The sequence below is a fragment of the Branchiostoma floridae genome, chromosome 11, assembly GCF_000003815.2.
Source record: "Branchiostoma floridae strain S238N-H82 chromosome 11, Bfl_VNyyK, whole genome shotgun sequence".
NCBI lineage: Eukaryota > Metazoa > Chordata > Leptocardii > Amphioxiformes > Branchiostomatidae > Branchiostoma > Branchiostoma floridae.
The window spans coordinates 21,143,513-21,169,797 of NC_049989.1; the positions used below are offsets into that span (position 1 = coordinate 21,143,513).

At 44.7% G+C, this 26,285-nt stretch overlaps 2 protein-coding genes across 2 annotated transcripts; one reads left to right on the plus strand and one right to left on the minus strand.

The window, feature by feature from the left end:
- Positions 1-12,228: 12,228 nt before the first annotated feature.
- LOC118426295 (NLR family CARD domain-containing protein 4-like) lies at positions 12,229-20,223 on the plus strand. Its single transcript, XM_035835599.1, has 6 exons — positions 12,229-12,601; positions 13,776-13,859; positions 15,519-15,776; positions 16,162-16,218; positions 16,570-19,378; positions 19,746-20,223. The coding sequence occupies exons 2-6, from the start codon at positions 13,814-13,816 to the stop codon at positions 19,807-19,809; spliced, it is 3,234 nt and encodes a 1,077-aa protein (XP_035691492.1). The 5' UTR covers positions 12,229-12,601; positions 13,776-13,813; the 3' UTR covers positions 19,810-20,223.
- A 1,581-nt stretch (positions 20,224-21,804) lies between these two features.
- LOC118425373 (peroxidase mlt-7-like) lies at positions 21,805-25,657 on the minus strand (the record flags this gene model as incomplete). Its single annotated transcript, XM_035834180.1, has 5 exons — positions 21,805-22,736; positions 23,738-23,858; positions 23,995-24,077; positions 24,675-24,835; positions 25,362-25,657. Coding segments are annotated over 5 exons (687 nt in total), but the record flags the coding sequence as incomplete, so codon positions are not given.
- Positions 25,658-26,285: the final 628 nt, after the last annotated feature.

Consider the following 26,285-nt stretch of genomic DNA (forward strand, 5'->3'; position numbering starts at 1 on the left):
TCAACACCAGAGGTCCTGATGGAGGTTCTGTCTGAGGCAAACCTGCAGAGTGTTGTGGATGGTCTCAGGAGGAAACTTCAAGGTAGGAAAATATTCTGTACAGAAGGAATTTCCTGGTAAGAAATGTTTTATTCAGTTGCCTCTACATTCATCTATTCCTGGTATTGATTTATAAACATTTTTGGCATATCAACTTTGGTTGATCATATTTCCGTTGTTTCTGCATCAATTTCAATGTATTATATATCATTAGAAAGTATGTCTTTCCAATGATATCAAACTCATTATTATTGTAAACTCATGGACAGGCTTTTAGCTAGGATTTTATCATAGGGTGTCCAAATTTCTTGCCGTCCGGCGAGCGCTGCAGGTGCGAGTATTGCAAGGGGTCTGGGGACATCCTCACTCAGAAAATATTGACATTTATTATAAATGTAAACTCTCTGAAATGCCATTTCCCACATGTTGAGCTGCAAATTTGGGGGAATGAAACAAATTTACTGTCAGACAGGTCACATGTGACCTGTAGCATCCCTGGTCAAGGTGTTTAGTCGATTGCTAGCCATAATCCGTAGGAAGGCTAATCAATCCTAAGACAGTGTACTCCAGCATCGCATCCTGGAGGTAGTCTGCAATTGTCCTTGCTCTGTGTGGACGGGTGTTGTAATTTTGCAGAATGGAATTTGGTCCAATATTGAAGAGGTAGGGCATTGAGACTGGGTGGAGGATGATGTCCCTATATTCACCACATTGAGGTTGCTGGAATGATGATGAGTCTTAGTATGAAAGCTCATCTGTGTTGATATATCCATATTGAAGTTTTTCAACTGTCATACAACATAAAATTTGCTCACCTCGAATTTTCGGTCGCACATCATACGTCGTAGTTCAGTTAAACTGTGTGAACTAGGGCGTTTGCTTGTTTGTTTGTTTATTTTTATTTATCCAGGGGTACATGTTGCCTGATCGGCGTTTTCAAAGAACCCTGGGGGAAAACCCCGTACATACATAACAACAAATGATAACAGTATAAAATCAAATACATGGTGACTCAGCAAGAATCGGCAAATGATAACGCAATTTAACTAAGACAAAATAAGGCAAATCAATTGTACACATTAATCCTAAAACAACTCGAAATCATAAGTGAAATCAACTAAGTAATGGGAATTTGCATACCAATGTGAACAGAAAAAAAAAGACGTGACAGATTACATTTCAGATCATGTGGTATTCTGTTGTGTAGATGGTTTAGTTCAGGTTGTTCAGCCAGAGTGAACTTCAGGCAAAACTAAGGCGTAGTTCAGGTTATAAGGCGTTGTTCAGCCAGAGGCAACTACGGCGTAGTTGGGAAAAGTAAGCCGCATATAATACAGTTCCGTCAAGTAAGCCGTAGTAAGCATAACTACGGCGTAGTTGGGTGAACCCTTGGTTGCCTGGCTGAAGTAGGGCGTAGTTGGCTGAAGTAGGCCGTAGTTGAATTTTGACCGGAATAGAAAACCATATACGCCACACTTATCCTCTTTCTTCGTTTTATCTTTTGGTGCCACTAGTGACTGTCGTAGGGTTCATGTTGGTCTAAATCTGAGGTTTGTATATTGTGATTCTTGAAGATCCTACGGAGGTCTTCCGAGACGACGAATCTTGTTTTTCCTATGGCGGTTATACTGTCCCACACCATGACGCTGACGCCACCGCCAAATGCTGATAGTTACTCTTGCCGTGTCAGCGTGCGGTTCTGTTCTCCTTGCCGCCTCCATGCTTTGATTTGGCCATTCAACTGCCAAAAGGGCAGATATATTCTGCTCAGATGTGCTAAAACAAACTTGTATGTTCTGTATAACAAACATGACGCGAGAAAAGAATTGATTGAATCACTGACACATGCACCAATAACAGCAGGACGATACTGTGCTTAACACAAGCAGGGAAATTTGGGCACTTTTTTTTGGTGACCGACTCATGTAAGCAGGCCCCGTGCTCATTTCATGAGTTTACAATCATGATGAGTTTGATACCATAGGAAAGGGAATCACACAAGCTTTCAACTGATATATAATGCATTGAAGTTGATGCAGAAATACCAGAAATATAATCAACCAAAGTTGATATGCCAAACTTTTTGTGCCGAGTTTAGTTCCTCTTCGCCTTTTTACCATATCATAGTTTTTGATCAACTGACTTATCATATGTTGCTAAGATTACACCGTCTTTAAAAAATCCCATTTTCTTTTTTCTTGCGTATGGTTCATGTCATTTTTTGGGAATGGAGGAATGAATGGTTTATTTTCCTGTACAACCTTTAGTTTTAGTCTTGCAACAGAAATACCTTCTAAGGGTGTTAGAAGAGATTTTAAAACAATTAAATCACTGTGAAATTGGGTTTAAAAACTGGAAATTTTCTTGTCTCTGATATTCCAAAATTTCCTGTTTATATACAGAGAGTCATTATCATCAGAACATATCATATTTGATGCCTCTCTGTCCACTTCCAGAAGTGCCCTCTCCAGTTGGAGCTGCAGGAGCAGAGTCTTCTTCTTTGACAGGTGGGATTTTGACAATAGCAGGAATGATAGGAAGTCTTATCTAAGATTGTTTTGCCATTGTGCTATTGTGAACTTGTTAATCGAAAGTACCCTGACAGAACATTAGCAGAATAACTCTGTTGGTATATCTAAAGATCTTCTACTTGATTCAAAGCTTAAGTTGTAAAAGAATGGAAGCTACCAGTACCCTTTTTTTAGATCAAACTTTTTAAAATCTGTCAACAAGCACCATGACGTCAAGCTGACAACCTCTAATATATGATTTGTCTAGGTTAGAATCTTTATATAATAATGAGTTTGAAGACTTAAAGTATCCTTTTTGACTCCAGATGTGTTCCAGAAGTCTGTGAAGAAGTACTATGAGTTGCCATTTTGGAAGGCCTTGGGCTTGATATGCTATAATTATATATTAAAAAATGCAAGCTATCAGTACCTTCTTTTGCAGATAACTCTTCCAAATCTCTGCCTACAAGAACTGAGGTTTCAAACTGACAAGGTTTATCCTCTGATATGACTTTGTGTCTTGACTTTGAGATTTTTGCTAAGTTTGAGTTTTAAATCCTAAACAATGTCTTTTCTATTCCAGATGTGTTCCAGAAGTCTGTGAAGAAGTACTATGAGTTGAAACTGTCTCACTTTAAGCCTCTGATCTGGAATGAAAACTTTACATTCAACCTTGGTGATATCTTTACCCAGTTAGAGTTGGTGAAAACATTAACAGGAGAACAAATAATGCAGGAACTGAAGTCATTAGATGACTTGTTCAAGCCAGATGTCACAGAACTGTCCACAGCACCAAGGTGTATTCTGATTGAGGGTGAAGCCGGAGGGGGAAAGACAACGTTTCTGTCCAAAGAAGCCCTAGATGCTGTCTCACAGAAAACAGAGCTGGGCAAACAACACGACATCGCCCTGTTGATCCGACTCCGGGAGGTGAGGGAGGGAGAGACCATAGAGGAGATGGTGTGGGACCAGTGTGTTCCTGAAACAACTGAAGGTATTGATGTACAATCTATCAGAGCAATCCTACAGAGAAACGAGTCCCGTGTTCTCTTCCTCCTAGATGGGTATGATGAGCTGCTGCCTGAGGCCAGGGCAGCCGGGCAGGCCATTCCCAAACTGCTGTCTGGCAAGTTGTACCCCAACAGCACGATTGTGATCACCTCCCGACCCTCAGCAGGAGTGCAGCAGCACACCCGGCCAGACTGTCATGTGCACATCATGGGCTTCTCTCGTAGACATGTGTGGGCATATATGGAGCAGTATTTCACTGTTGTTGGTAGGCCAGAATTGACACTTGCTGCAGGCATGCATGTCATAGATAATGAACATATGGACAATTTAATCTACACACCAATGTTCTTGATGCTGGTCTGTGTGTTGTGGGAGGAGGACCAAGAGTTGGTGTCTTCAGGAACAATAACGGGGCTGTACGACAACCTGCTGACATGTCTGGTTAGAAAGCACTGTGAGCGTGAAGGAGTGGACATGCCAACAGAAGGGCTGCCTACAGAGGTTGCTGAGTCACTACTGCAGTTTGGCAAGCTTGCGCTAGAGGCACTGCTGAGGAATGAGACCCTGGTTGATCTTACAGAAGTAGAGAAAGAAAAGGTGAATTGGGGGTTGCTGTTAAAGCTGGGTGTGGTCTCCTTGGAGGTTTCTTCCTCTAAATTGCATCCCAGGAGACAGCTTAACTTTTCGCACAAAACCATGCAAGAGTTCCTGGCCGGACGATATGTTGCTCATGCTCTGTTGAACCAAGACATTGTAGAGCTGCTGCAGCTCACCTCCATAAACAAGGTGTTTGAACTCAGTAACCTGCTTCAGTTCACATGTGGCTGTGACTCACGGGCAGCACAAGCTGTGATGGAGGAACTGATTAATTTTGGTAAGAAGGAGTTTTTACATTTACGGCCAGATGACTTTCAGGGGAAGTCCCACCTACCAGTAAAGCTAGAGATTAAAAAATCAGTTGAAACTTACAAGAGGTTCGTTTTGCTCTGCCTGGATGTTCTGAATGAAAGAAAAGAGCCAGACATACTGCAGGCTGTCAGCAGAGCCCTGCCAGTTATCATCATGGACCTTTGCAGACACAGGAAACAACATGCTGTTCTGAAGTATTACTGGGAAAACATCCAGTCATCACATCTCCCTGAAAGAATGATTCTAGAATCATCTGTTGATGATAGTTCAGAAGCTCTTCAGTACCTGGAACAGACTGTCACTTCCCCTATTCCTGGCTTAAAGGTAGACCTAAGACTGGATGATGTAACATTTTGCTCACCTGTACCTGATGAGACAGTTCAGCACCTACAGCAGTGTCTCCCTGGACTTAAAGTGGACATGTTGTATAGACCAAGACTGCTTAAATATCTTGAGAAGGAAGACATGTACAGGTCGGTTTTCGTTGTGAAGAATGTTCCTTGTCTGAGGGCGCTGCAAGTGGCAAAAATAACACCATCGCAACTCCTGCAACTTATGCAGGGGTTCAGCCACATGTCTCTGTTAGAGGAGCTGGATCTTACTGACAACCCTGACCTTAGTGATGCTGGGATGGAAGTTCTGCAGTTTGGACTGTCCAGTGTTCCACGCCTGGCTGTACTCCGTCTTGAGAGAGTCAACATGACAGCTGTGGGCATGTCATCCCTGGCTCCCTACATGCGCCACCTAGTGGGACTGAGAGAACTGGATATAAGTAAAAATAAGATCGGTGACACTGGACTGGAATCTCTCACCACCATCCTCCCCATCTTTACAGCCATGCAGGTGTTGGTCGTGTGTGGCATCAGTATCAGCCCCACAGGCATGCACACACTGGTCCCTGCACTGTGTCAGCTAACCAGACTGATCAAACTGGACATAAGTCATAATGACATAGGAGACCCTGGGCTGGAATGCCTGGCTGCTATCCTCCACCACCTCACAGCCATGAAGGTGTTGGTTCTCACTTATACAGGTACCAGTGACAGAGGAATATCATACCTGGTCAAAGCTCTGACACACCTGGTGCAATTACAGGTGTTGAATGTGGGTGGCAATAACATTGGAAACTCAGGGATTGTTTCACTGGTCCAAACACTCTGCCAGCCCAGCAGTTTGGACATGGAACAAAACCCACCTGGTGACAAGAGTCTGACCACAGCCCCTCACTGTAACACCACACTACAGGAGCTGTACATGGGGGGGAATGAGGGAGTAACAGGAGCCGGACTGGGGAGGGTCGCACAGCTCATCAGCGCACTGCCGGCACTGACCAGGCTGGACATGTCTGGTCACTATGACACATCTGCACACCTGTCTGATACCGCTGCCATGACTCTGGCCGAGGCTCTACCCAGACTCCCTGCCCTGGAATGGCTGGACCTGCAGAACATCTCCATGGAGCCTGCAGGGTTCCAGGCTGTGGTGCAGGCTGCTGAGGAACACCCAACACTGGAGGAGCTGCTGTGAGTTATATTTGGTTATCTTATAGGCATAATTTACTGCACTGCAGGGTAGATTAAAGGGACTCTAGTATTAAGAAAGTGAGTTATAATGGTTATCCTATAAGCATTATGTATTTAGTACTGCAGGGTAAGAAGGGTGGGTTGACTTTTGCTTTACATTCAGAATTATGTTTTTATAAATTTGTATGGCTTGACTTGTGTATTTCTACATTCAAGAGCGTAATTAAAAAGTAGATAGATACACACCAGTTTTGGTACACATACTCCAATCTTGAGTGTAGACATTCCTATATGGCACCAGGTTGTATTTTAGTATTTTGTTTATCGGTAGCTTTACTTGCACATTCTGCAGTCAATGTTACACCATGTAGCTTAAAGTTTGATGTAACTAAGCATCTCCCTTCTTCCTTTTCTCATACACAGCTACTGTAGAGATCCTGAGGGAGCGGACACCACAGCCAGCTGTCTGAAGCTGGAGGACTTCTGAGTCCCCGACATGCCGACCTGTTCTCTACATTGTCTCAGCTGAGGTCAGCATTCTGTATTTGTAAGGTTAAAGTGATGCTTGTATGTCACAGACTTTCAGAACTATTTTTTTTCCATCTAGGATAATGAGGGCTTTCAAATATAATGTTTTATATTTGTATAAAACTTTTATTGTATTGATATGAAAGCCCCATTACCAAATTCGTTTTTAAAAACTCTGAAAGGAATAAACAATTGCAAAGCTACTTACAGCAAAGCCAGAAATAATTTTTCCCCGACACAACGTAGTTAAATAAAGTTCTTCACATTCATTGCATGTCTACAGTGTTTATATTCAATTACATTTATACCTTGATACAGGTGAGCTAAGGTGTCTTTGTTACAGGTGTGGCCATTTAGACAGGTGCCCTCCAGTCTGAACCCCATCTGAGTGAACCATAGGGCTAAGGTGTGTTTGTTACAGGTGTGTTTGTTACAGGTGTGAACATCCTTGCAGGTGCCTTCGAGTTGGGACCCCCTTTGTTTAGTACACCAGCAGGTGTAAGGTGTGGGGGACCACAGGTGTGCTAACAGGTGTGTTTGTTACAGATGTGGCTGTTCCGACAGGTGTCCTCCAGTCTGGACCCCCTGTGTAATTACACCAGAAGGTGTAAGGTGTGGGGACCACAGGTGTGCTAACAGGTGTGTTTGTTACAGGTGTGGCTGTCCCGACAGGTGCCCTCCAGTCTGGACTCCCTGTGTAAGTACACCAGCAGGTGTAAGGTGTGGGGACCACAGGTGTGCTAACAGGTGTGTTTGTTACAGGTATGGCTGTCCTGACAGTTGCCCTCCAGTCTGGACCCCCTGTGTAAGTACACCAGCAGGTGTAAGGTGTGGGGACCACAGGTGTGCTAATAGGTGTGTTTGTTACAGGTATGGCTGTCCTGACAGTTGCCCTCCAGTCTGGACCCCCTGTGTAAGTACACCAGCAGGTGTAAGGTGTGGGGACCACAGGTGTGCTAATAGGTGTGTTTGTTACAGGTGTGGCTGTCCTGACAGGTGCCTTCCAGTCTGGGCCCCCTGTAAGTACACCAGCAGGTGTAAGGTGTGGGGACCACAGGTGTGCTAACAGGTGTGTTTGTTACAGGTGTCGCTGTCCTGACAGGTGCCCTCCAGTCTGGACCCCCTGTGTAAGTACACCAGCAGGTGTGGGGGACCACAGGTGTGCTAACAGGTGTGTTTGTTACAGGTGTGGCTGTCCGAACAGGTGCCCTCCAGTCTGGACCCCCTGTGTAAGTACACCAGCAGGTGTAAGGTGTGGGGACCACAGGTGTGCTAACAGGTATGTTTGTTACAGGTGAGGCTGTCCCGACAGGTGCTCTCCAGTCTTGACCCCCTCTGTAAGTACACCAGCAGGTGTAAGGTGTGGGGACCACAGGTGTGCTAACAGGTGTGTTTGTTACAGGTGTGGCTGTCCCAACAGATGCCTTCCAGCCTGGACCCCCTGTGTAAGTACACCAGCAGGTGTAATGTGTGGGAACCACAGGTGTGCTAACAGGTGTGTTTGTTACAGGTGTGGCTGTTCCAACAGGTGCCCTCCAGCCTGGACCCCCTGTGTAAGTACACCAGTAGGTGTAAGGTGTAGGGACCACAAGTGTGCTAATAGGTGTGTTTGTTACAGGTGTGGCTGTCCTGACAGGTACCCTCCAGTCTGGACCCCCTGTGTAAGTACACCAGAAGGTGTAAGGTGTTGGGGACCACAGGTGTGCTAACAGGTGTGTTTGTTACAGGTGTGGCTGTTCCAACAGGTGCCCTCCAGTCTGGACCCCCTGTGTAAGTACACCAGCAGGTGTAATGTGTGGGAACCACAGGTGTGCTAACAGGTGTGTTTGTTACAGGTGTGGCTGTTCCAACAGGTGCCCTCCAGCCTGGACCCCCTGTGTAAGTACACCAGTAGGTGTAAGGTGTAGGGACCACAAGTGTGCTAATAGGTGTGTTTGTTACAGGTGTGGCTGTCCTGACAGGTACCCTCCAGTCTGGACCCCCTGTGTAAGTACACCAGAAGGTGTAAGGTGTTGGGGACCACAGGTGTGCTAACAGGTGTGTTTGTTACAGGTGTGGCTGTCCTGACAGGTACCCTCCAGTCTGGACCCCCTGTGTAAGTACACCAGCAGATGTAAGGTGTGGGGACCACAGGTGTGCTAACAGGTGTGTTTGTTACAGGTGTTACTGTCCCGAAGGGTGCCCTCCAGGCGGGACCCCCTGTGTAAGTACACCAGCAGGTGTAAGGTGTTGGGACCACAGGTGTGCTAACAGGTGTGTTTGTTACAGTTATGGCTGTGCTGGAAAGTCCCTGTCGTCACCCATAAACATCACCCCAACATCTGCTTGGAGACCGAATCCAAACCCTGTGACAACTCAATTCTTCATCAGTTTTTTTTCTGCTTATTTGATGCACATCTGGACTCCAGACAACAAATGATATAACAATGGCATACAAATCCTCAGGCTGATAAAGGGACAGTTATGGCAGCTACTTAGAAATAAACAAGACTAATTACAATGTACAATGTGATTGTAAGAAAAGTCAGAAATAATCTTCATTCCGAACATGAGCACAGCATTCTATTTTGTCCAAGTCATTCTACTTCCATCAAATGATCACTTGCAATAATTGATGTTTAACTGAAGTTCTTAATATCATATTACTTATTGCATGTTTGCAGTGTTTTTTGTTCAGTGGACAGTGCCGTAACAGGTGTGTTTGTTACAGTTGAGGCTTTTAGGATGAAGCCTAACCTATCACTCAAAATACGTTCTTTTACCTTAACATCTGCTTGGAGAAGTATTTAAGATTTTGTCCTTTTACTAAATTTTCCCACCCAACATGCACCCTACTGAAAAGTGTTGCAGTCCTTAGGATGGGACTTTAAGCCGTGGTCCACTGATTATTGTGCTTGTCGAAATGAGCTAGGGGAATATTTCTTGTATAATGAATCTGTTAATACTGTACATAGTGTACATTTACATGTCAGTCTTTGTCATGACTAGATGATTCAGAATAGCTCTTCAGTGACTGAGTGAGCTAAACTAGTTCGAGATCACTATCACTATCATACCATAAGTCGCTGTACTTTTTGTGTCAATAAAGTTATTATTCTATGAGCATTCATTCATTATTTTACTCTAACTCTGAATGTTTACAACAGACACAAGGCCAAGGAAGACAAACATAACAAGTAAACAAACATACTTGGCCAGACTGTAGAAACTATCAGTAAAAGTTATTGTTCCCCTAAAAGTACAAGGTACATTCTGTACAATAACAGTGGTTATTAAATTCAAAACTACATAGAAGAGAAAAGTTGAGACCTTCTGAAAGCTTTGGGGTAGTCATTAAATCACTATCCAAAAGCTGTCAGCAGGTTTCAATATTGGAATACAAACATTTTCTTGAAAGTTTCAAACTTTAACATCCATTCGCATGGCTTTAACTCCTTCAGTGTTTTGCCTACAAAATTAAAACCTCAATCCCATTACATGGGTCTGTGTACCTGCAGCATAGCCATATCCCGCCAAATCTCTTTAGTGTCACTGACAAAAGATAGTTGAATCCGATGTTATCTGAAACGTCCGTTTCTAAAATCATATCCAGTTCGTTGAGTAATTGATTTTTGGCGTATCTTATTACCTGGATGTCTAACCTTCACTTACCAGCATAACCAGTCTTCAGCTTAACGCATCAGCTTGTTCCAATCCAAATAAATAAAAAGTAAACACACCAGGTGCTTCTTGTACACAGCCACATGGTGGCAGCTGGTTATATTACATTCAGTGGCCGAAGCATTACTTCTTTCTGTATTGAAATGTCAAAAGACATTATCCAGATCAACCTGCACATATACACTGTATACTAGTACATGCTAGAGGCTGCTGCCTTAATAAAAACAGAACATACTGGTGGCACATGTAGGTGCATTGAATGCAACACGAAAACACATGAATACACGTTTATCCAAATCAGTATTGGCTAAATGATAAGCAATGAATGAAGACCTTTACATTTTTGCACAACCGAACTACATTTAAATGTAACTACAGGTCATACCAAAGACAAATAAAAATATCAGGTCTTAGTCTAACACAGAAGTTTAGTTTTTATAACAATGATATTATCTGAAGGAAAGAAACGATTGCAAATCAATTTTATCCGCAATTAGCAACAATGGATCAGCACAGTCAATCAATATCTAGGTCTACTTGACAAAATCACAAATCTTTATTCATGGTAATGTACAAATACAGCGTGCCCTTTGTTGGTGTTGACGTTGGCAAATCCTGCTTCCATGTCGTACTAAGGTTGGAGATCTCAATTCTTGATAGCAGCATTTTGTGGTGACGTCATCTTCCATCGTTCATCCCCGATGGCCACCGAAGTAGTCTGGAAATAAGAGTAAGATGTTGGTGAACATCTTGTCCACGGTTCAAAACGATGGCCATCAAAGAATCGTAATTGAATCCTCTTCATTGCATAAAATGCACATGCGAATATAGGATTTTGAAGTCCCAAAGTTGCAACAATCGCAAATAATAAATTTTTGTACGTCTTTTTGGCTATGCAGAACTTCACGCGAATCCTATTTAGTGCCTACTGCTAAGGCCTACGTCACATTTCTAAACCGGGGCCGTTAAGTGTTATGGGATCTTTAACCTGCTCGAGGCGTGGTCCTCAAATAATCTAACGTCCTATCCGCGAGCGACGGCCACACCTGAAGCTAGGTACTCAGGTTTCACGTGAGTGAAGTTAGAAAAGTCGTGTCAAGTGCCTTTCCCAAGGACACAACATTGGTGACATGGCAGGTTTCGAACTTAGGACCTCTTGGGCCTTAAGCCCAACACGCTGCCGCACACGAATATCATAGACGCTTACCTGTGTTGGTAGTTAACACATAGCAGAGTTAAAAACTTCAGGAGAACTTGAGACTGACCTGTGAAGAAGTCCCTGACCTGTCCCACGACGGTGGCGGACTCGCGCCAGGCAGAGAGGTCCATCTGCGGGATGGAGGCGCAGGAGACCCGCCGGTTCCCCGGGCCGGGCAGCTCGAACACGTGCCGCTGCATGGAGCTCGTGTCGTCCGTGTTGTCGCACAGGACCCGCGCTAGCGTCACCTTACGGACCTCACCCAGCTGGCCTGGAGAGAAACCAGGAATGAAGGAATAAATGAAGGCCGGGCAGCTCGAACACGTGCTGGCCTAGGGTAAACGGGGAAGGGCGGAAGGAATTATTGACCAATTTTTTGTTAACTGAGGACTGAGGATGCGAACCACGTGTTCCCTTATCTTAACTACTATTATGTCATCGCTCGAGGTGCGTGACGTCATTAACATAGCCCAAGTGGCGACGTCTTGAAACTCCTTGCTCGAAATAAACCAACAAGATTTGTGAATTCGCTATAATCACTTCAAAATGCACTTTTCCTCAGAAGCAGCACTAGAAGAACATTTAAACTGCATAGATAAGTAATGAAGGTAGGCCAAAATCACTTCCCTTGGGAATATATAACGTTACATATACGGAATTCTTAGAACATTTTCAACACAGAAATCCTTTTTGTGCAAACACCACGATCGTGAGGTTTTGCCAAAAAAGAGTAATCGTTTGGGAAATTCATAGATGGGATTTAAACAAAAACATTATCGTAAATCGTTTGTGAAGATTAGACATCCAGGTATCGTTAACATTGAAGAAGAATCAATCTTTATTATTACTTCTGGATACTTTATATAATGAATCCTTCGGTTCCGCTCTTGAGGCGCCGCCAAAAACATGCCCACAGGTGGTTGTTGTCACGGAACGGTCCATTTTCTCAACCTAGAGGGGTTCGCCGTAGGTTTTATTTCATGTGTAGATGGCAACACAGTTTAGTATTTCATGAATAACTGTAGATACTACAGTGGACAAGAAAATGATATAGAAATTGTTCATTTGATTAAATGTTTTCTGTTTAGTTTCTTTTTGTCTTGACCCCTCCCCCATCGTCGAATAAACTGGGAGAGTCCAAGATGGCGGCAGGCGGAAGTAAAAAGTTTCGAAAGTCGACTCCGAAAATCTTCTGAAGTTTTCTGGGGACAACCATGAAGAAAGTGAGTACAGATATCCCGTCTGTTACTGTTAAGAGTTTCAAGATCCACCAGGTATGTGTGATTTGTCGCAAATTTATATCGTGTGGGAAAAAAATAGACCAGATTTTCAGAAAGCAAAACTGACAAAGTCAGACCAACACGTCTTCATTAATAATGGAAAATTAGTGTAAACAGTCGGTTGGAAACAAAGTTACTGCATACTGATGAGTTTTTAAACCGTACTGCTCTGCTACATTTTTCCTTAACATCATTTGAAGCGATGAGACTTAAAGATTCAAACGATATAGCAAGTTACGTTGCTGATTTATATCTCCCCCTCCCCAAATATTATCCCTTTGAAGTTTGAAAGTTATGATGAGAGTCTGTATCACCCACTCTGAGCCACTCAGGAATCTATATAACACGCACGAACTGGGCAGAAGCCGCACGCCATGATCAGGTTTGGGACTACAGGTCTTCCTCGGCATTTGTGACAGGAAAACTCACAAATTCTGATCAGTTTTTGTATGCAAATATCCAAAATTCAAAGTAGAGTTCTGCGACACCCTACCTCCACCTGTGATTCACCCAATTGGTTGTTATTTGCTTTCAAAACAGTTTCATGTGATGAGTAGTAAAATCATGTTACTAGTATTTAACCTAAGTATGTATACCATATACTACTTATTATGAGATACATACCATGGTCATATCCTAATTTGTATTTATTGTATATTGCAATGTATTAAATCAATTGCAATAGTATATATCCGAGCTACATGAAATTGATTTAGGTATTGATATGACACACACCTGTCTGTTTCAGGTGCTGTTATCACATACCTGACACACGTGTCTGTTTCGGGTGCTGACTGTTATCACATACCTGACACACACCTGTCTGTTTCAGGTGCTGTTATCACATACCTGACACACACCTGTCTGTTTGAGGTGCTGTTACCTCATACCTGACACACACCTGTCTGTTTCAGGTGCTGTTATCACATACCTGACACACACCTGTCTGTTTCAGGTGCTGTTACCACATACCTGACACACTTGTCTGTTTCAGGTGCTGTTATCACATACCTGACACACACTTGTCTGTTTCAGGTGCTGTTATCACATACCTGACACACACCTGTCTATTTCAGGTGTTGTTACCACATACCTGACACACACATGTCTGTTTCAGGTGCTGTTACCTCATACCTGACACCTGTGTGATTCATCATGGCTGAGGGACAAGGTGCAGCTGGTCACCCAGGTGAAAGTGCAGGTGAGAAGCGTTACGTTGCATGGCTGGTTTACACCCGGGGCCGTGAAGTCACTTAGAATGCCCAGCTGTGTCGGCAGTGCGTCAACCCCAATATTGCCTTGCTTTGAATCTTGACACCAACTTGCCCAACATTGAACAATGTGCCCAAAATTTTGGACATATACCCAAAACTCGTGGCATGAAGAGTAAGAAAAAATTGTTAACATTTGTGCCAAGTGCCTTTTATGATTTTCATATGACCTGTGACCTGAACACCGAGAGTCCATCTGTGGATTTACACATAAGAAGAATCCTGATACATTTCCAAACCGGGCCCCAACCGAGCAGCTTTCAGGAGCGAAAAGAATGATACAAAAGGCATAAAAACCACAAAATGTCAAAATAAGATTCATGGGCATAATATGATTGGGTATATTTCTAGGTATACATTTTAATTGTTCGTTTCTTAAAACATTCCGGCCGGGCCACAGTTTGGAAATGTGACCTAAGCCTAAAGCACCAATCAGACCAGTGCATGTTGTTGTGTGCATAGGAAGGTATATCAACGGACAAAATCATTCAGTAAAATGTTATTTTGATTGTGTTTTTATTTGTATAATAAATGTACCTCTCCTTGATAACATTAGAAGCAGGTGTTCTGGGCGGGGTGATATCTTGGGTTATCACATGTGGTTCTAATCTAAGTTGTATCACATGGCTTCTGGGATTCCATCGAATAAATTGAACGCACTTCTTTGGCTCTGAGAGCAGCACGGTAGAAAATTAGAAAATTGGAATACTGGATTCGGATGTTACCGGAAGAATTGCTGTTGTTACATTTTTTGTTGAGGACACCAAATTTTCACAACTTCTGGTGTATTTTGTATTGAAACCCGTGTTTCCTAGGGTGGGTATGACTACTTAATATTATAGTATTCATTATTTGCAGCATGGTACACATTCTGTATCAGTATCACCCTTGGTCCCAGCCCTCGTCAGGTTGGATCATTCTCTGTCCTTCAGGCGACCCTACCTGGCCCGCAGTCAGGCTGGTACCTCGGGTGTTATGCAATACACTGTTTGTGTGCTATACAATGTATTTCTAACTGTTGTACATAGTGCCACGGTTGGCCATGTTGTGAACTAAGGATGAACAGGAGATGAATTATGAATAGAATTGTTGAGTAGAATTATTCTCAGACCCTACAACCTGCCCTCTCCGTGGTCTCTGCTAACTCAGTTTAGCGTCCGTTGTTCCCCGTCCTGCAAGGCTTGGCCGTTGCGGGATGTCGCTCAGGTCTGACTGCCAATCTCCAGCTGCCTCTGACTTTTGCAGATTCGGTTTATGAATGTCTTCATTGACTTTGTCTACCCATCTTCTCTTGGGGCGATCACGTGCACAGCACAAAAAGTGCTATTTAATGAAAGTTTCAGTAGCTAGTACATACAAATGTATGGTTTAGGCAAGCTCAAATACCGTTTTTCGTGCCATGTTGGGTTCTGGTCCTCTACACACATGGTTATGACCTTTCTTGACCTTTTCTAATGGGTCATAACTGCCCGGCCTCATCTGGTCATGATGTCACACCTGACACCATCAATAATGTTGAAGGGGAGTATGTGATGCTGTGTTAAATGTGTTGATGGCAAATCATCTATAACTTTTTTGTTACTTTACAGATGTTCGTAAGTACTTCTATTACATCAAGGAAAAGGTGAGCTCAGACTGGAAGGACCTGGCCTTCCATCTTTGGTTTGAACAACCCGACATCGACAACATCGAAGGGAGAAACCAAGATGACAAGTCTCGCTGTATGGACCTGTTGGAGGAATGGTTGAAGCGTAACGGAGAGAGAGCCACCATAGAGGTCCTGATGGAGGCTCTGTCTGAGGCAAACCTGCAGAGTGTTGTGGATGGTCTGAGGAGGAAACTTCAGGGTAAGAAGTGTTTTATTTTACTTATTCTATACTTATTGATTTATAGTTCTTCTTTTCTCTCTATTCCTGTGATGGTTTTTGATCAACTGACTTATCATATGTTGCTAAGGTTACACATCTAAAAGTACCATTTTCTTTTTTCTTGCTTAAGGTTTTTATCAATTTTTTAAAGGGTGTTAGGAGAAGGACATATAGGAATAAAGAATTTTTTTTACAATCAAATCACTGTGAAATTTAAATGGGGTAAAAACTTAAGATTTTCTTGTCTCTACTTAACTGAACTGTTCCTAAATTTACTGTTTAGAGAGACAATGTAAAGTATTGAGTATTTAGCTACATTGTTTTCAAAGCATATTCAATTTGATTCTTCTCTGTCCAATTCCAGAAGTGCCCTTTCCAGTTCCAGTTGGAGCTGCAGGAACAGAGTTTTCTTCATTGACAGGTGGGAATCAGGCTGTTTCTCTGTCTCAATCAAACATGATGGGACATCTCATCTAAGACTGTTTTGTGACCTTCAAGCTAGATGAACTTGAGTTAATCAAATGTACCCTGCCAGTACATCAGCAGAATAAGTCTTTGATAGTTGGAGGCCTTGAACTTGATCTAAGTTATAAAAGAATGCAAGCGGACAGTACCCTCTGGTGCAGATTTATAACCTTTAAAAACTCTGATACAGTTAACTGTCATAGCTGACAACCTATATCTTCTTATATGCAATGATGTCTTTACATTTTGTCTAAGTTTCTTGCTACATTTGACTTTGAAGTCTTACACAGTGTTCGTTTTATTCCAGATGTGTTCCAGAAGTCTGTGAAGAAGTACTATCAGTTGAAACTGTCTCACTTCAAGCCTCTGATCTGGAATGATAACTTCACACTTACCCTCAGTGATATCTTCACCCAGTTAGAGTTGGTACCAGCAAGTGAAAAACAGTTGAAAACATCAGAACCCACCAGAGAGGAACAAAGAAAACAACTGAAGTCATTGGATGACTTGTTCAACCCAGATGTCACAGGACTGTCCGCAGCACCAAGGTGTATTCTGATTGAGGGTGAAGCCGGAGGGGGGAAGACAACGTTTCTGTCCAAAGAAGCCCTAGATGCCGTCTCACAGAAAACAGAGCTGGGCAAAAGACACAATGTTGTCCTGTTGATCCGACTTCGAGAGGTGAGAGAGGGAGAGACCATAGAGGAGATGGTGTGGGACCAGTGTGTTCCAAAAAGAAAAGATGTAACAATAGAGTCCATTGAAACAATCTTAGAACAAAACGAGTCCCGTGTGCTTTTCCTCCTAGATGGGTATGATGAGCTGCGGCCTGAGGCAAGGGCAGCCAGGCAGGCCATTCCCAAACTGCTGTCTGGCAAGTTGTACCCCAACAGCACAATTGTGATCACCTCCCGACCCTCAGCAGGAGTGCAGCAGCACACCCGGCCAGACTGTCATGTAAACATCACGGGCTTCTCCCGTACATATGTGGAGAAATACATGCAGCAGTATTTCACTGCTGTTGGGAAGCATGAACTGACAAAGACACTTGCTGAACATGTTAGATATAATGAGCTTTTTAACACTTTAATCCAGACCCCAATGTTCCTGATGTTGGTGTGTGTACTGTGGGAGGAGGACCAAGAGATGGTGTCTACTGGAACAATGACAGGGCTGTACGACAACCTGCTGACATGTCTGGTTAGAAAGTACTGTGAGCGGGAAGGAGTGGACATGCCAACAGAAGGGCTGCCTACAGAGGTTGCTGAGTCATTACTGCAGCTTGGCAAGTTAGCGCTAGAGGCACTGCTGAGGAATGAGACCCTGCTTGATCTTACAAAAGTAGACAGAGCAAAGGTGAGTTGGGAGTTGCTGTTAAAGCTTGGTGTGGTCTCCTTGGAGGTGTCTTCCTCTAGATTGCATCCCAGGAAACAACTGAACTTTTCCCACAAGACGATGCAAGAGTTCCTGGCCGGACGATATGTTGCTCATGCTCTGTTGAACCAAGACATTGTAGAGCTGCTGCAGCTCACCTCCATAACCAAGGCACTTGAACTCAGTAACCTGCTTCAGTTCACGTGTGGCTGTCACTCACGGGCAGCACAAGATGTGATGGAAGAACTGAGCAGACTTAGTAAGAAGGAGTTTTCACAGTTACAACCAGATGACTTTCACCTACCCACCCACTCCCTGATAATGGAGATGTCCCACCTACCTGTAAAGCCTGAGATAAAAAAAACAGTTGAAGCTTACAGGAGGTTTGTTTTACTCTGCCTGGATGTTCTGAATGAAACAAAAGAGCCAGGCGTACTAAAGACTGTCAGCAGAGGCCTGCCAGTTATCATCGTGGACCTCCGCAGAGACAGTAAACAACATGCTGCTCTGAAGTATTACTTGGAAAACATCCAATCATCACATGTCCCTGATAGACTGATTCTAGAAGTTTTACCTGTTCCTGCTCTTCAGTACTTGGAACAAATTTTTACTTCCCCCATTCCCAGGTTGCGGTTAGACCTAAGACTGAAGTTTGAAAAATTTAACTCACCTGATGAGATGATCTGGCTGGTTTCAGTTCTGAAGAATGTTCCTGGTCTGAGGGCGCTGGATCTGTCAAGCACATTTCTAACACCATCATCACTCCAGCCACTTGTGCAGGTGTTCAGCCACATGTCTCTGTTAGAGGAGCTGGATCTTAGCTATAACCCTTACCTTGGTGATGCTGGGATGGAAGTCCTGCAGGTTGGGCTGTCTAGTGTTCCTCGCCTGGCTGTACTCCGTCTTAAGGGAGTCAACATGACAGCTGTAGGCATGTCATCCCTGGCTCCCTACATGCGACACCTAGTGGGACTGAGAGAATTGGATATAAGTCATAATGAGATCGGTGACACTGGGCTGGAATCTCTCACCACCATCCTCCCCATCTTCACTGCCATGCAGGTGTTGGTCCTGGGTAGAATTGGTATCAGCCCTACAGGCATGCGAACACTGGTCCCTGTACTGTGTCAGCTAACCAGACTGATCAAACTGGACATTTGCGGTAATGCCATAGGAGACCCCGGGCTGGAATGCCTGGCTGCTATCCTCCACCACCTCACAGCCATGAAGGTGTTGGTTCTCAGTAGAGCAGGTATCAGTGACAGGGGAATATCATCCCTGATCAAAGCTCTGCCACACCTGGTGCAATTACAGGTGTTGGATGTGAGCAGGAATAACATAGGAGACTCAGGGATTGTCTCACTGGTGCAAACACTCTGCCAGCCCAGCAGTTTGGACATGGAACAAAACCCACCTGGTGACAAGAGTCTGACCACAGCCCCTCACTGTAACACCACACTACAGGGGCTGTACATCGGGGGGAATAGGGGAATAACAGGAGCCGGACTGGGGAGGGTCGCACAGCTCATCAGCGCACTGCCAGCACTGACCAGGCTGGACATGTCTGGTTACCTGTACACACCTGCACACCTGTCTGACACCGCTGCCATGGCTCTGGCCGAGGCTCTACCCAGACTCCCTGCCCTGGAGCTGCTGGTCCTGTATCACATCTCCATGGAGCCTGCAGGGTTCCAGGCTGTGGTGCAGGCTGCTAAGAATCACCCAACACTGGAGACACTGTTGTGAGTTATAATGGTTATCCTATAGGTATACTGTACTGTATTGCAGGGTATGTTAAAGGGACCCTAGTATTAAAATAAGCAAGGGTAGCCTAAAGGAACCTGATGGAATTCAAGTGATAATAAGTGTCAATTGAAATTTGCATTGCCTTCATGATGGTATCGTTTTGCTGAACTTACCTAGTAGATAGATACCTGTTCTGGTACATGTACTTTAATGAGTTATACCAATATTGATTGTATACCACCAGATTATTTTGAATATCTTGTTTGTTAGTAGTTTTACTCCCACATTCTGCAGTTATTACTATGACAACATGTAGCATTTGATGTAACTAAGCATCTCCTTTCTTCTTTTCCCCATACACAGCTACTGTAGGGATGGAGTTCCTGAGGGAGCGGACACCACAGCCAGCTGTCTGAGGCTGCTCTGAGTCCCCAACATGCCGACCTGTTCTGTACATTGTCTCACTCAGGTCAGTATTCTGTATTTATACTTAGGTCAAAGCAGTGCTAGCATGTTACAAACATTCATATAGAACAAAATTTTGTTTCCATTTAGGATAATGATTGATTTGCTTCCAAATTCAATGTAAAACTTTTATGTATCAATTATCTAAGCCCCAATGCCTAAGTATTAAGAATTCTTGAGAAATGCAATAAATTACAATACATAATGTGTTCACCAGAAAAGTTAAAATTCCTTTCCCGACACAGCATTCTCTATATTACTTAAAACGTATCTAACTAAAAGTCTTCCTGTGCCTAAGTGCCATTTTTCTATCAGCAGACGACCTCTTGCAATGATTGATGTTTAACTGGAGTCCTTAGCATTTATTGCATGTCTACAGTGTTTTTATTCAATCTCAGTTACACCTTGATTCAGGTGTGCTAACCAATGTGTGTGTAACAGGCTAGGTGTAGCTGTCCTGACAGGTACCCTCCAGTCTGGACCCCCTATGTAAGTACACCAGCAGGTGTAAGGTGTGGGGACCACAGGTGTGCTAACAGGTGTGTTTGTTACAGGTGTGGCTGTCCCGACAGGTGCCCTCCAGTCTGGACCCCCTGTGTAAGTACACCAGCAGGTGTAAGGTGTGGGGACCACAGGTGTGCTAATAGGTGTGTTTGTTACAGGTGTGGCTATCCTGACAGGTGCCCTCCAGTCTGGACCCCCTGTGTAAATACACCAGCAGGTGTAAGGTGGGAGACCACAGGTGTGCTAACCAGGTGTGTTTGTTACAGGTGTGGCTGTCCCAACAGGTGCCCTCCAGTCCGGACCCCCTGTGTAAGTACACCAGCAGGTGTAAGATGTGGGGACCACAGGTGTGCTAACAGGCGTGTTTGTTACTTGTGTTTCTGTCCCAACAGGTGCCCCCCAGTATGGACCCCCTGTGTAAGTACACCAGCAGGTGTAAGGTGTGGGGACCACAGGTGTGCTAACAGGTGTGTTTGTTACTTGTGTGGCTGTCCCAACAGGTGCCCCCCAGTCTGGACCCCCTGTGTAAGTACACCAGCAGGTGTTAGGTGTGGGGACCACAGGTGTGCTAACAGGTGTGTTTGTTACAGGTGTGACTGTCCCAACAGGTGCCCTCCAGTCTGGACCCCCTGTGTAAGTACAACAGCAGGTGTAAGGTGTGGGGACCACAGGTGTGCTAACAGGTGTGTTTGTTACTTGTGTGGCTGTCCCAACAGGTGCCCCCCAGTCTGGACCCCCTGTGTAAGTACACCAGCAGGTGTTAGGTGTGGGGACCACAGGTGTGCTAACAGGTGTGTTTGTTACAGGTGTGACTGTCCCAACAGGTGCCCTCCAGTCTGGACCCCCTGTGTAAGTACACCAGCAGGTGTAAGGTGTGGGGACCACAGGTGTGCTAACAGGTGTGTTTGTTACAGGTGTTGCTATCTCGACAGGTGCCCTCCAGTCTGGACCCCCTGTGTAAGTACACCAGCAGGTGTAAGGTGTGGGGACCACAGGTGTGCTAACAGGTGTGTTTGTTACAGGTGTGGCTGTCCTGACAGGTGCCCTCCAGTCTGGACCCCCTGTGTAAGTACACCAGCAGGTGTAAGGTGTGGGGACCACAGGTGTGCTAACAGGTGTGTTTGTTACAGGTGTGGTTGTCCTGAAAGGTTGAAAGCCGGGCCATCAGTCAAAAATCATCACCCCAACATCTGCTTGGAGCATCTGCTTGGAGACCGTATCCAAAACCCTATGACACCTCACTTCTTCATCTGCTTAATATTTGATGCACACCTGGACTCCAGACAACAAATGATATAACAAGGACTTAAGATCTATACAAGGATATATGGTTTATGATGAAGGGACAATAATGACAGCTATCAACAAGCAAATAAACTGAGCAAAGTTCAGTTCAGTTGAGCAAAAAAAAGACTAATTATATGTCATAATTATAAACTTTATTTTTGACACAACATTCTCTATTTTCTTGAATGTAGTTTAAGTCTAACAATGCCTCTGGAACAAGAAACCGTGAGTTTGATCCCGGCTGTGTCGCTAACCCAACATTCACGCTACTGGAAAGGGTCGCAGTCCTTAGGACAGGGCGCTAAACCATGGTCCACTTTTCATTGTGCTTGTCTAATAGAGCTAGGGGAATTTTCCCATAGAACGAACCTGTAAATAATGTACATAGCGTCTGTCTTCTCTGTAATGACAAGTGGAAGAATAGCCCTTCAGTGAGGTAAACTGGTTCAAGAGCACTATGATACCATATGAAAGTCGCTGTACTTTTGTATTAAGAAAGCCTTTATTTTATGTTTAGTCATCATTTACTCTAACTTAACTATTACAACAGGCACCAGGCCAAGGAAAACTAAAACATAACAAAGAAACAAATTCGGCCAGAATGTAGAAACTATAAGTAAAAGTTATCTTTTACCTGAAAATACAAATTACATCATTCTGTACAATAACAGTCAGAGGTATATCCAAAACTAGACATACGATACGAGAAAAGTTGAAGTTTCAAACTTCCACTACATATTCTTAATATGGCTTTGACTCCTTAGCATTTGTACAAATACAAATGAGATTATCCATGTCAGCCTACAGATGTAGACATAAACAATACCAATGGTGGAATGTCATTCTCCCTATTTGACGAAATTTGACTGTGTATCATCTTATCGCGCTATAGGGCACTGGTAGCATGGTGGAGACTTTACGACCTGACTTCTATCATTAAATGTATCTATAAAGTACAACTATATTCCTGGCAATGTATTTGCTGTCATTTCTTGGTTTGTAATCATTGTTTTGTATTATATTATATTACATATTACTGATTGGTAGCAGCATTTTGTGGTGACATCACCTTTCAGCCTCTAAGGCCACCGAAGTAGTCTGGAAATAGGAGAAAGAATGAAGTTGGTGAAAAGACTGCTGCACAGTTTAACAATGGAGCATGCTATAGTCTGATGTAGTCACTATGATTGCAGTGCTAAGTCGAAGGTTAGACATCTAAATTTTAGATAAGGTACACAATACAGAAGTTACTCATAAATCACCTACAAAATCTGTACAATTGCTTCAACCCGACCTTCTAAATGTGAATTCCATGCATTGGGATGTATGTCATCAATGTAAGAACCCCCAAACCCATGCATTGGTGTTATCTCTGTCGGAACCCCCTAGGCCCTTTCACCAATCTCATCTCTGTCGGAACCCCCTAGGCCCTTGCACCAGCCTCATCTCTGTCAGAACCCCCTAGGCCCTTGCACCAGTCTCATCTCTGTCGGAACCCCCTAGGCCCTTGCACCAATCTCATCTCTGTCGTCACTCCCTAGGCCCTTGCACCAGTCTCATCTCTGTCGAAACCCCCTAGGCCCTTGCACTAGTCTCATCTCTGTCGGAACCCCCTAGGCCCTTGCACCAGTCTCATCTCTGTCAGAACCCCCTAGACCCTTGCACCTGTCTCATCTCTGTCGGAACCCCCTAGGCCCTTGCACCAGTCTCATCTCTGTTGGAATCCCCTAGGCCCTTGCACCAGTCTCATCTCTGTCGGGACCCCCTAGGCCCTTGCACCAGTCTCATCTCTGTCAGAACCCCCTAGGCCCTTGCACCAGTCTCATCTTTGTCAGAACCCCCTAGGCCCTTGCACCAGTCTCATCTCTGTCGGAACCCCCTAGGCCCTTGCACCACTCTCATCTCTGATGGACCCCCTAGGCCCTTGCACCAGTCTCATCTCTGTCGGAACCCCCTAGGCCCTTGCACCACTCTCATCTCTGATGGACCCCCTAGGCCCTTAGGTTTGCAACGCTCTTGTCTGTGGGTAATGTGCAAACTAACAGGCCTCATTGTTCTTGTCCCCGGTAAAAACCATGGAATTTAAGGTTAAGACTGACCTGTGAAGAAGTCCCTGACCTGTCCCACGACAGTGGCGGACTCGCGCCAGGCGGAGAGGTCCATCTGCGGGATGGACGCGCAGGAGACCCGCCGGTTCCCCGGGCCGGGCAGCTCGAACACGTGCCGCTGCATGGAGCTCGTGTCGTCCGTGTTGTCGCACAGGACCCGCGCTAGCGTCACCTTACGGACCTCACCAAGCTGGCCTGGAGAGAAACCAGGAATGAAGGAATAAATGAAGGCCGGGCAGCTCGAACATGTGCCGCTGCATGGAGCTCGTGTCGTCCGTGTTGTCGCACAGGACCCGTGCTAGCGTCACCTTACGGACCTCACCCAGCTGGCCTGGAGAGAAACCAGGAATGAAGGAAGGGATTAATGACCAATTTTGGTTTCCTTTCAATCAATCAATCAATCAATAATCTTCAATATTTCGATGAAAGTTAGACATCCAGGTGATAAGATATGCCAATAAAAGTATCCAAACCCATATCCAGTTGCTTCAGTAACCTCTTTTTGACGTACAATAGTCTTAAGTTACATTGGATAGCCCTGTCGGCCTTGGCACAGAAAACCAAATGCTAACATCATGACATTTTACGGTGATAAAGAAATGACTTACGTTCCTGGTTCTCTAACCAGAAGTGACGGATACAAGCATTTACAGTATACAGTACAACGGAAATGACTTACGTTGCGAGAACTGTCCCTGGTTCTCAAACCAGAAGCGACGGATACAAGCATTTACAGTATACAGTACAACGGAAATTACTCACGTTGCGAGAACTGTCCCTGGTTCTCGAACCAGAAGCAACAGATACAAGCATTTACAGTATACAGTACAACGGAAATGACTTACGTTGCGAGAATTGTCCCTGGTTCTCGAACCAGAAGCGACGGATACCAGCATTTACAGTATACAGTACAACAGAAATGACTTACGTTGCGAGAACTGTCCCTGGTTCTCGAACCAGAAGCGGTCGCCCTTCCTGAGCTCGCGGAACTGGCGCCCGATCAGGCAGGTGAAGGTGGGGCCGAGGAGCCCGCCCGGGACGGAGCGCTCAGCCAGCCCGGCCGCGAACAGGTCGATGTCGTCCACGTGGCTAAAGGGAAGAACATTGTGTCAATGCAAGTCCACAGATTATACACAGTTGGCCCAATGTATCATCATAACTGAGTCACGGTGCGAGGAATTTTATGCGGAAGTTTCAAGCCGACTGTGACAAACGCTGCCGAAAATCTATGACAGCCTTTTCCGTAACTGAAGGCCGATGAAATTACCCTGTGTGCCAGACCAGACCGGGCAGCCAGCCGGTTTGATTCGGCGGCCCAGGGCAGTTTGCCGGCCGATCTAAAGCTAGCGCAACCTGGAGATTTTCACTGCACTTTACCACGGGCCCACTAACTCCCTCGGGGTAAACCTCACAGGAGCGCTAAGTTAGATTGGCAGCTCGCAGGCAGGAGGCATTGGCATTTCTTGCACGACTATCCCAAGAATGCCCTTAGCTTGTGATCGAACAACAAAACAACAGTACTGTTGGTAAAATGCTTTCTGCTAAAATAAAAAAAAAGTTACAGGTAAAGATATAAGCAATATTCACATCCGAATTACAAAGATAAGTTGTTCACCTGTACAGATCTGCCAGCTTGGCCCTTGTGGAGGCGTCGGGGATCTCGGTAGCCAGATCGTCGAAGCTGCGAGCGCGCGGCAGCCCGCACAGGACCCGCCAGGCGTTATACCCGGGCAGGCCGTGGTCGCGGCCCCGCTGGATGTTCAGCGCCGCCAGGTCCAGGCCGAGAGAGTCGGCCGGATCCGCGAACAGGTTCTTGGTCAAGCCGCTGACGATGAAGCGGTCCAACTTCTCATGCGGCGTGCTGGCCAGTCCGCGGACGATGGAGTCCAGCCCACCCTGCACGGTGTTGTATACGTGATGAAATACAATGGAAAGAAATTGAAATCATTAGAAAAGATTGTGTAAAGATACTTAAGTCAAAAAGAAAATATAGCAACAACTTAAGCAAACTTGTAATTTCCGCTGTATTTAGCATTCCTTTATTCGCCGTATTATCAATAGAAATTTTTTGTTAATACGATTTTTCTGACCCCTCTCCTCCTCCACGCTCGACCTCCTTGAAAAGCGGCCTTGAAGGCCGATGGAGTATTTTTTCGAGTTTAAATAAAGGCACAAACAAACAAAACTATGTTGATATTCAAGCTCACTGAACTTTCATCTTTCGAGTTATTTTAGGCTAGTTTCTCAACTGATCTCCAATGTAGTTTATAGTTTAGGTGCGTGTGCGTGTGTGTGTTTCTGAGACGAGACGAGACCTCCAATCTGCGTGTTGAAGAACCCATGGGTCCGCTTGGTTTAAGGTATTTTACCATGATGTTATGAACTCCAGTCAAATATCAAACACAGGATAGAGTTCTTAAGCACAACTGTAACACGCGGTGCGAGTTTAATCTCCAAGCAGATCTATTGGGGACAAAGACAATATCCAAGGACTAAACAGTGTCCAACTGGCCCCTGTTTGAATTACCCTTGGCTATAT

Coding starts and splice junctions, on each gene's coding strand:
- LOC118426295 (XM_035835599.1), top strand. CDS start 13,814: ATGGCTGAGGGACAAGGTGCAGCTGGTCACCCAGGTGAAAGTGCAG. Junction 15,777..16,161: donor TCTGAGGAGGAAACTTCAGG/GTAAGAAGTGTT, acceptor GTCCAATTCCAG/AAGTGCCCTTTCCAGTTCCA. Junction 19,379..19,745: donor CCAACACTGGAGACACTGTT/GTGAGTTATAAT, acceptor CCCCATACACAG/CTACTGTAGGGATGGAGTTC.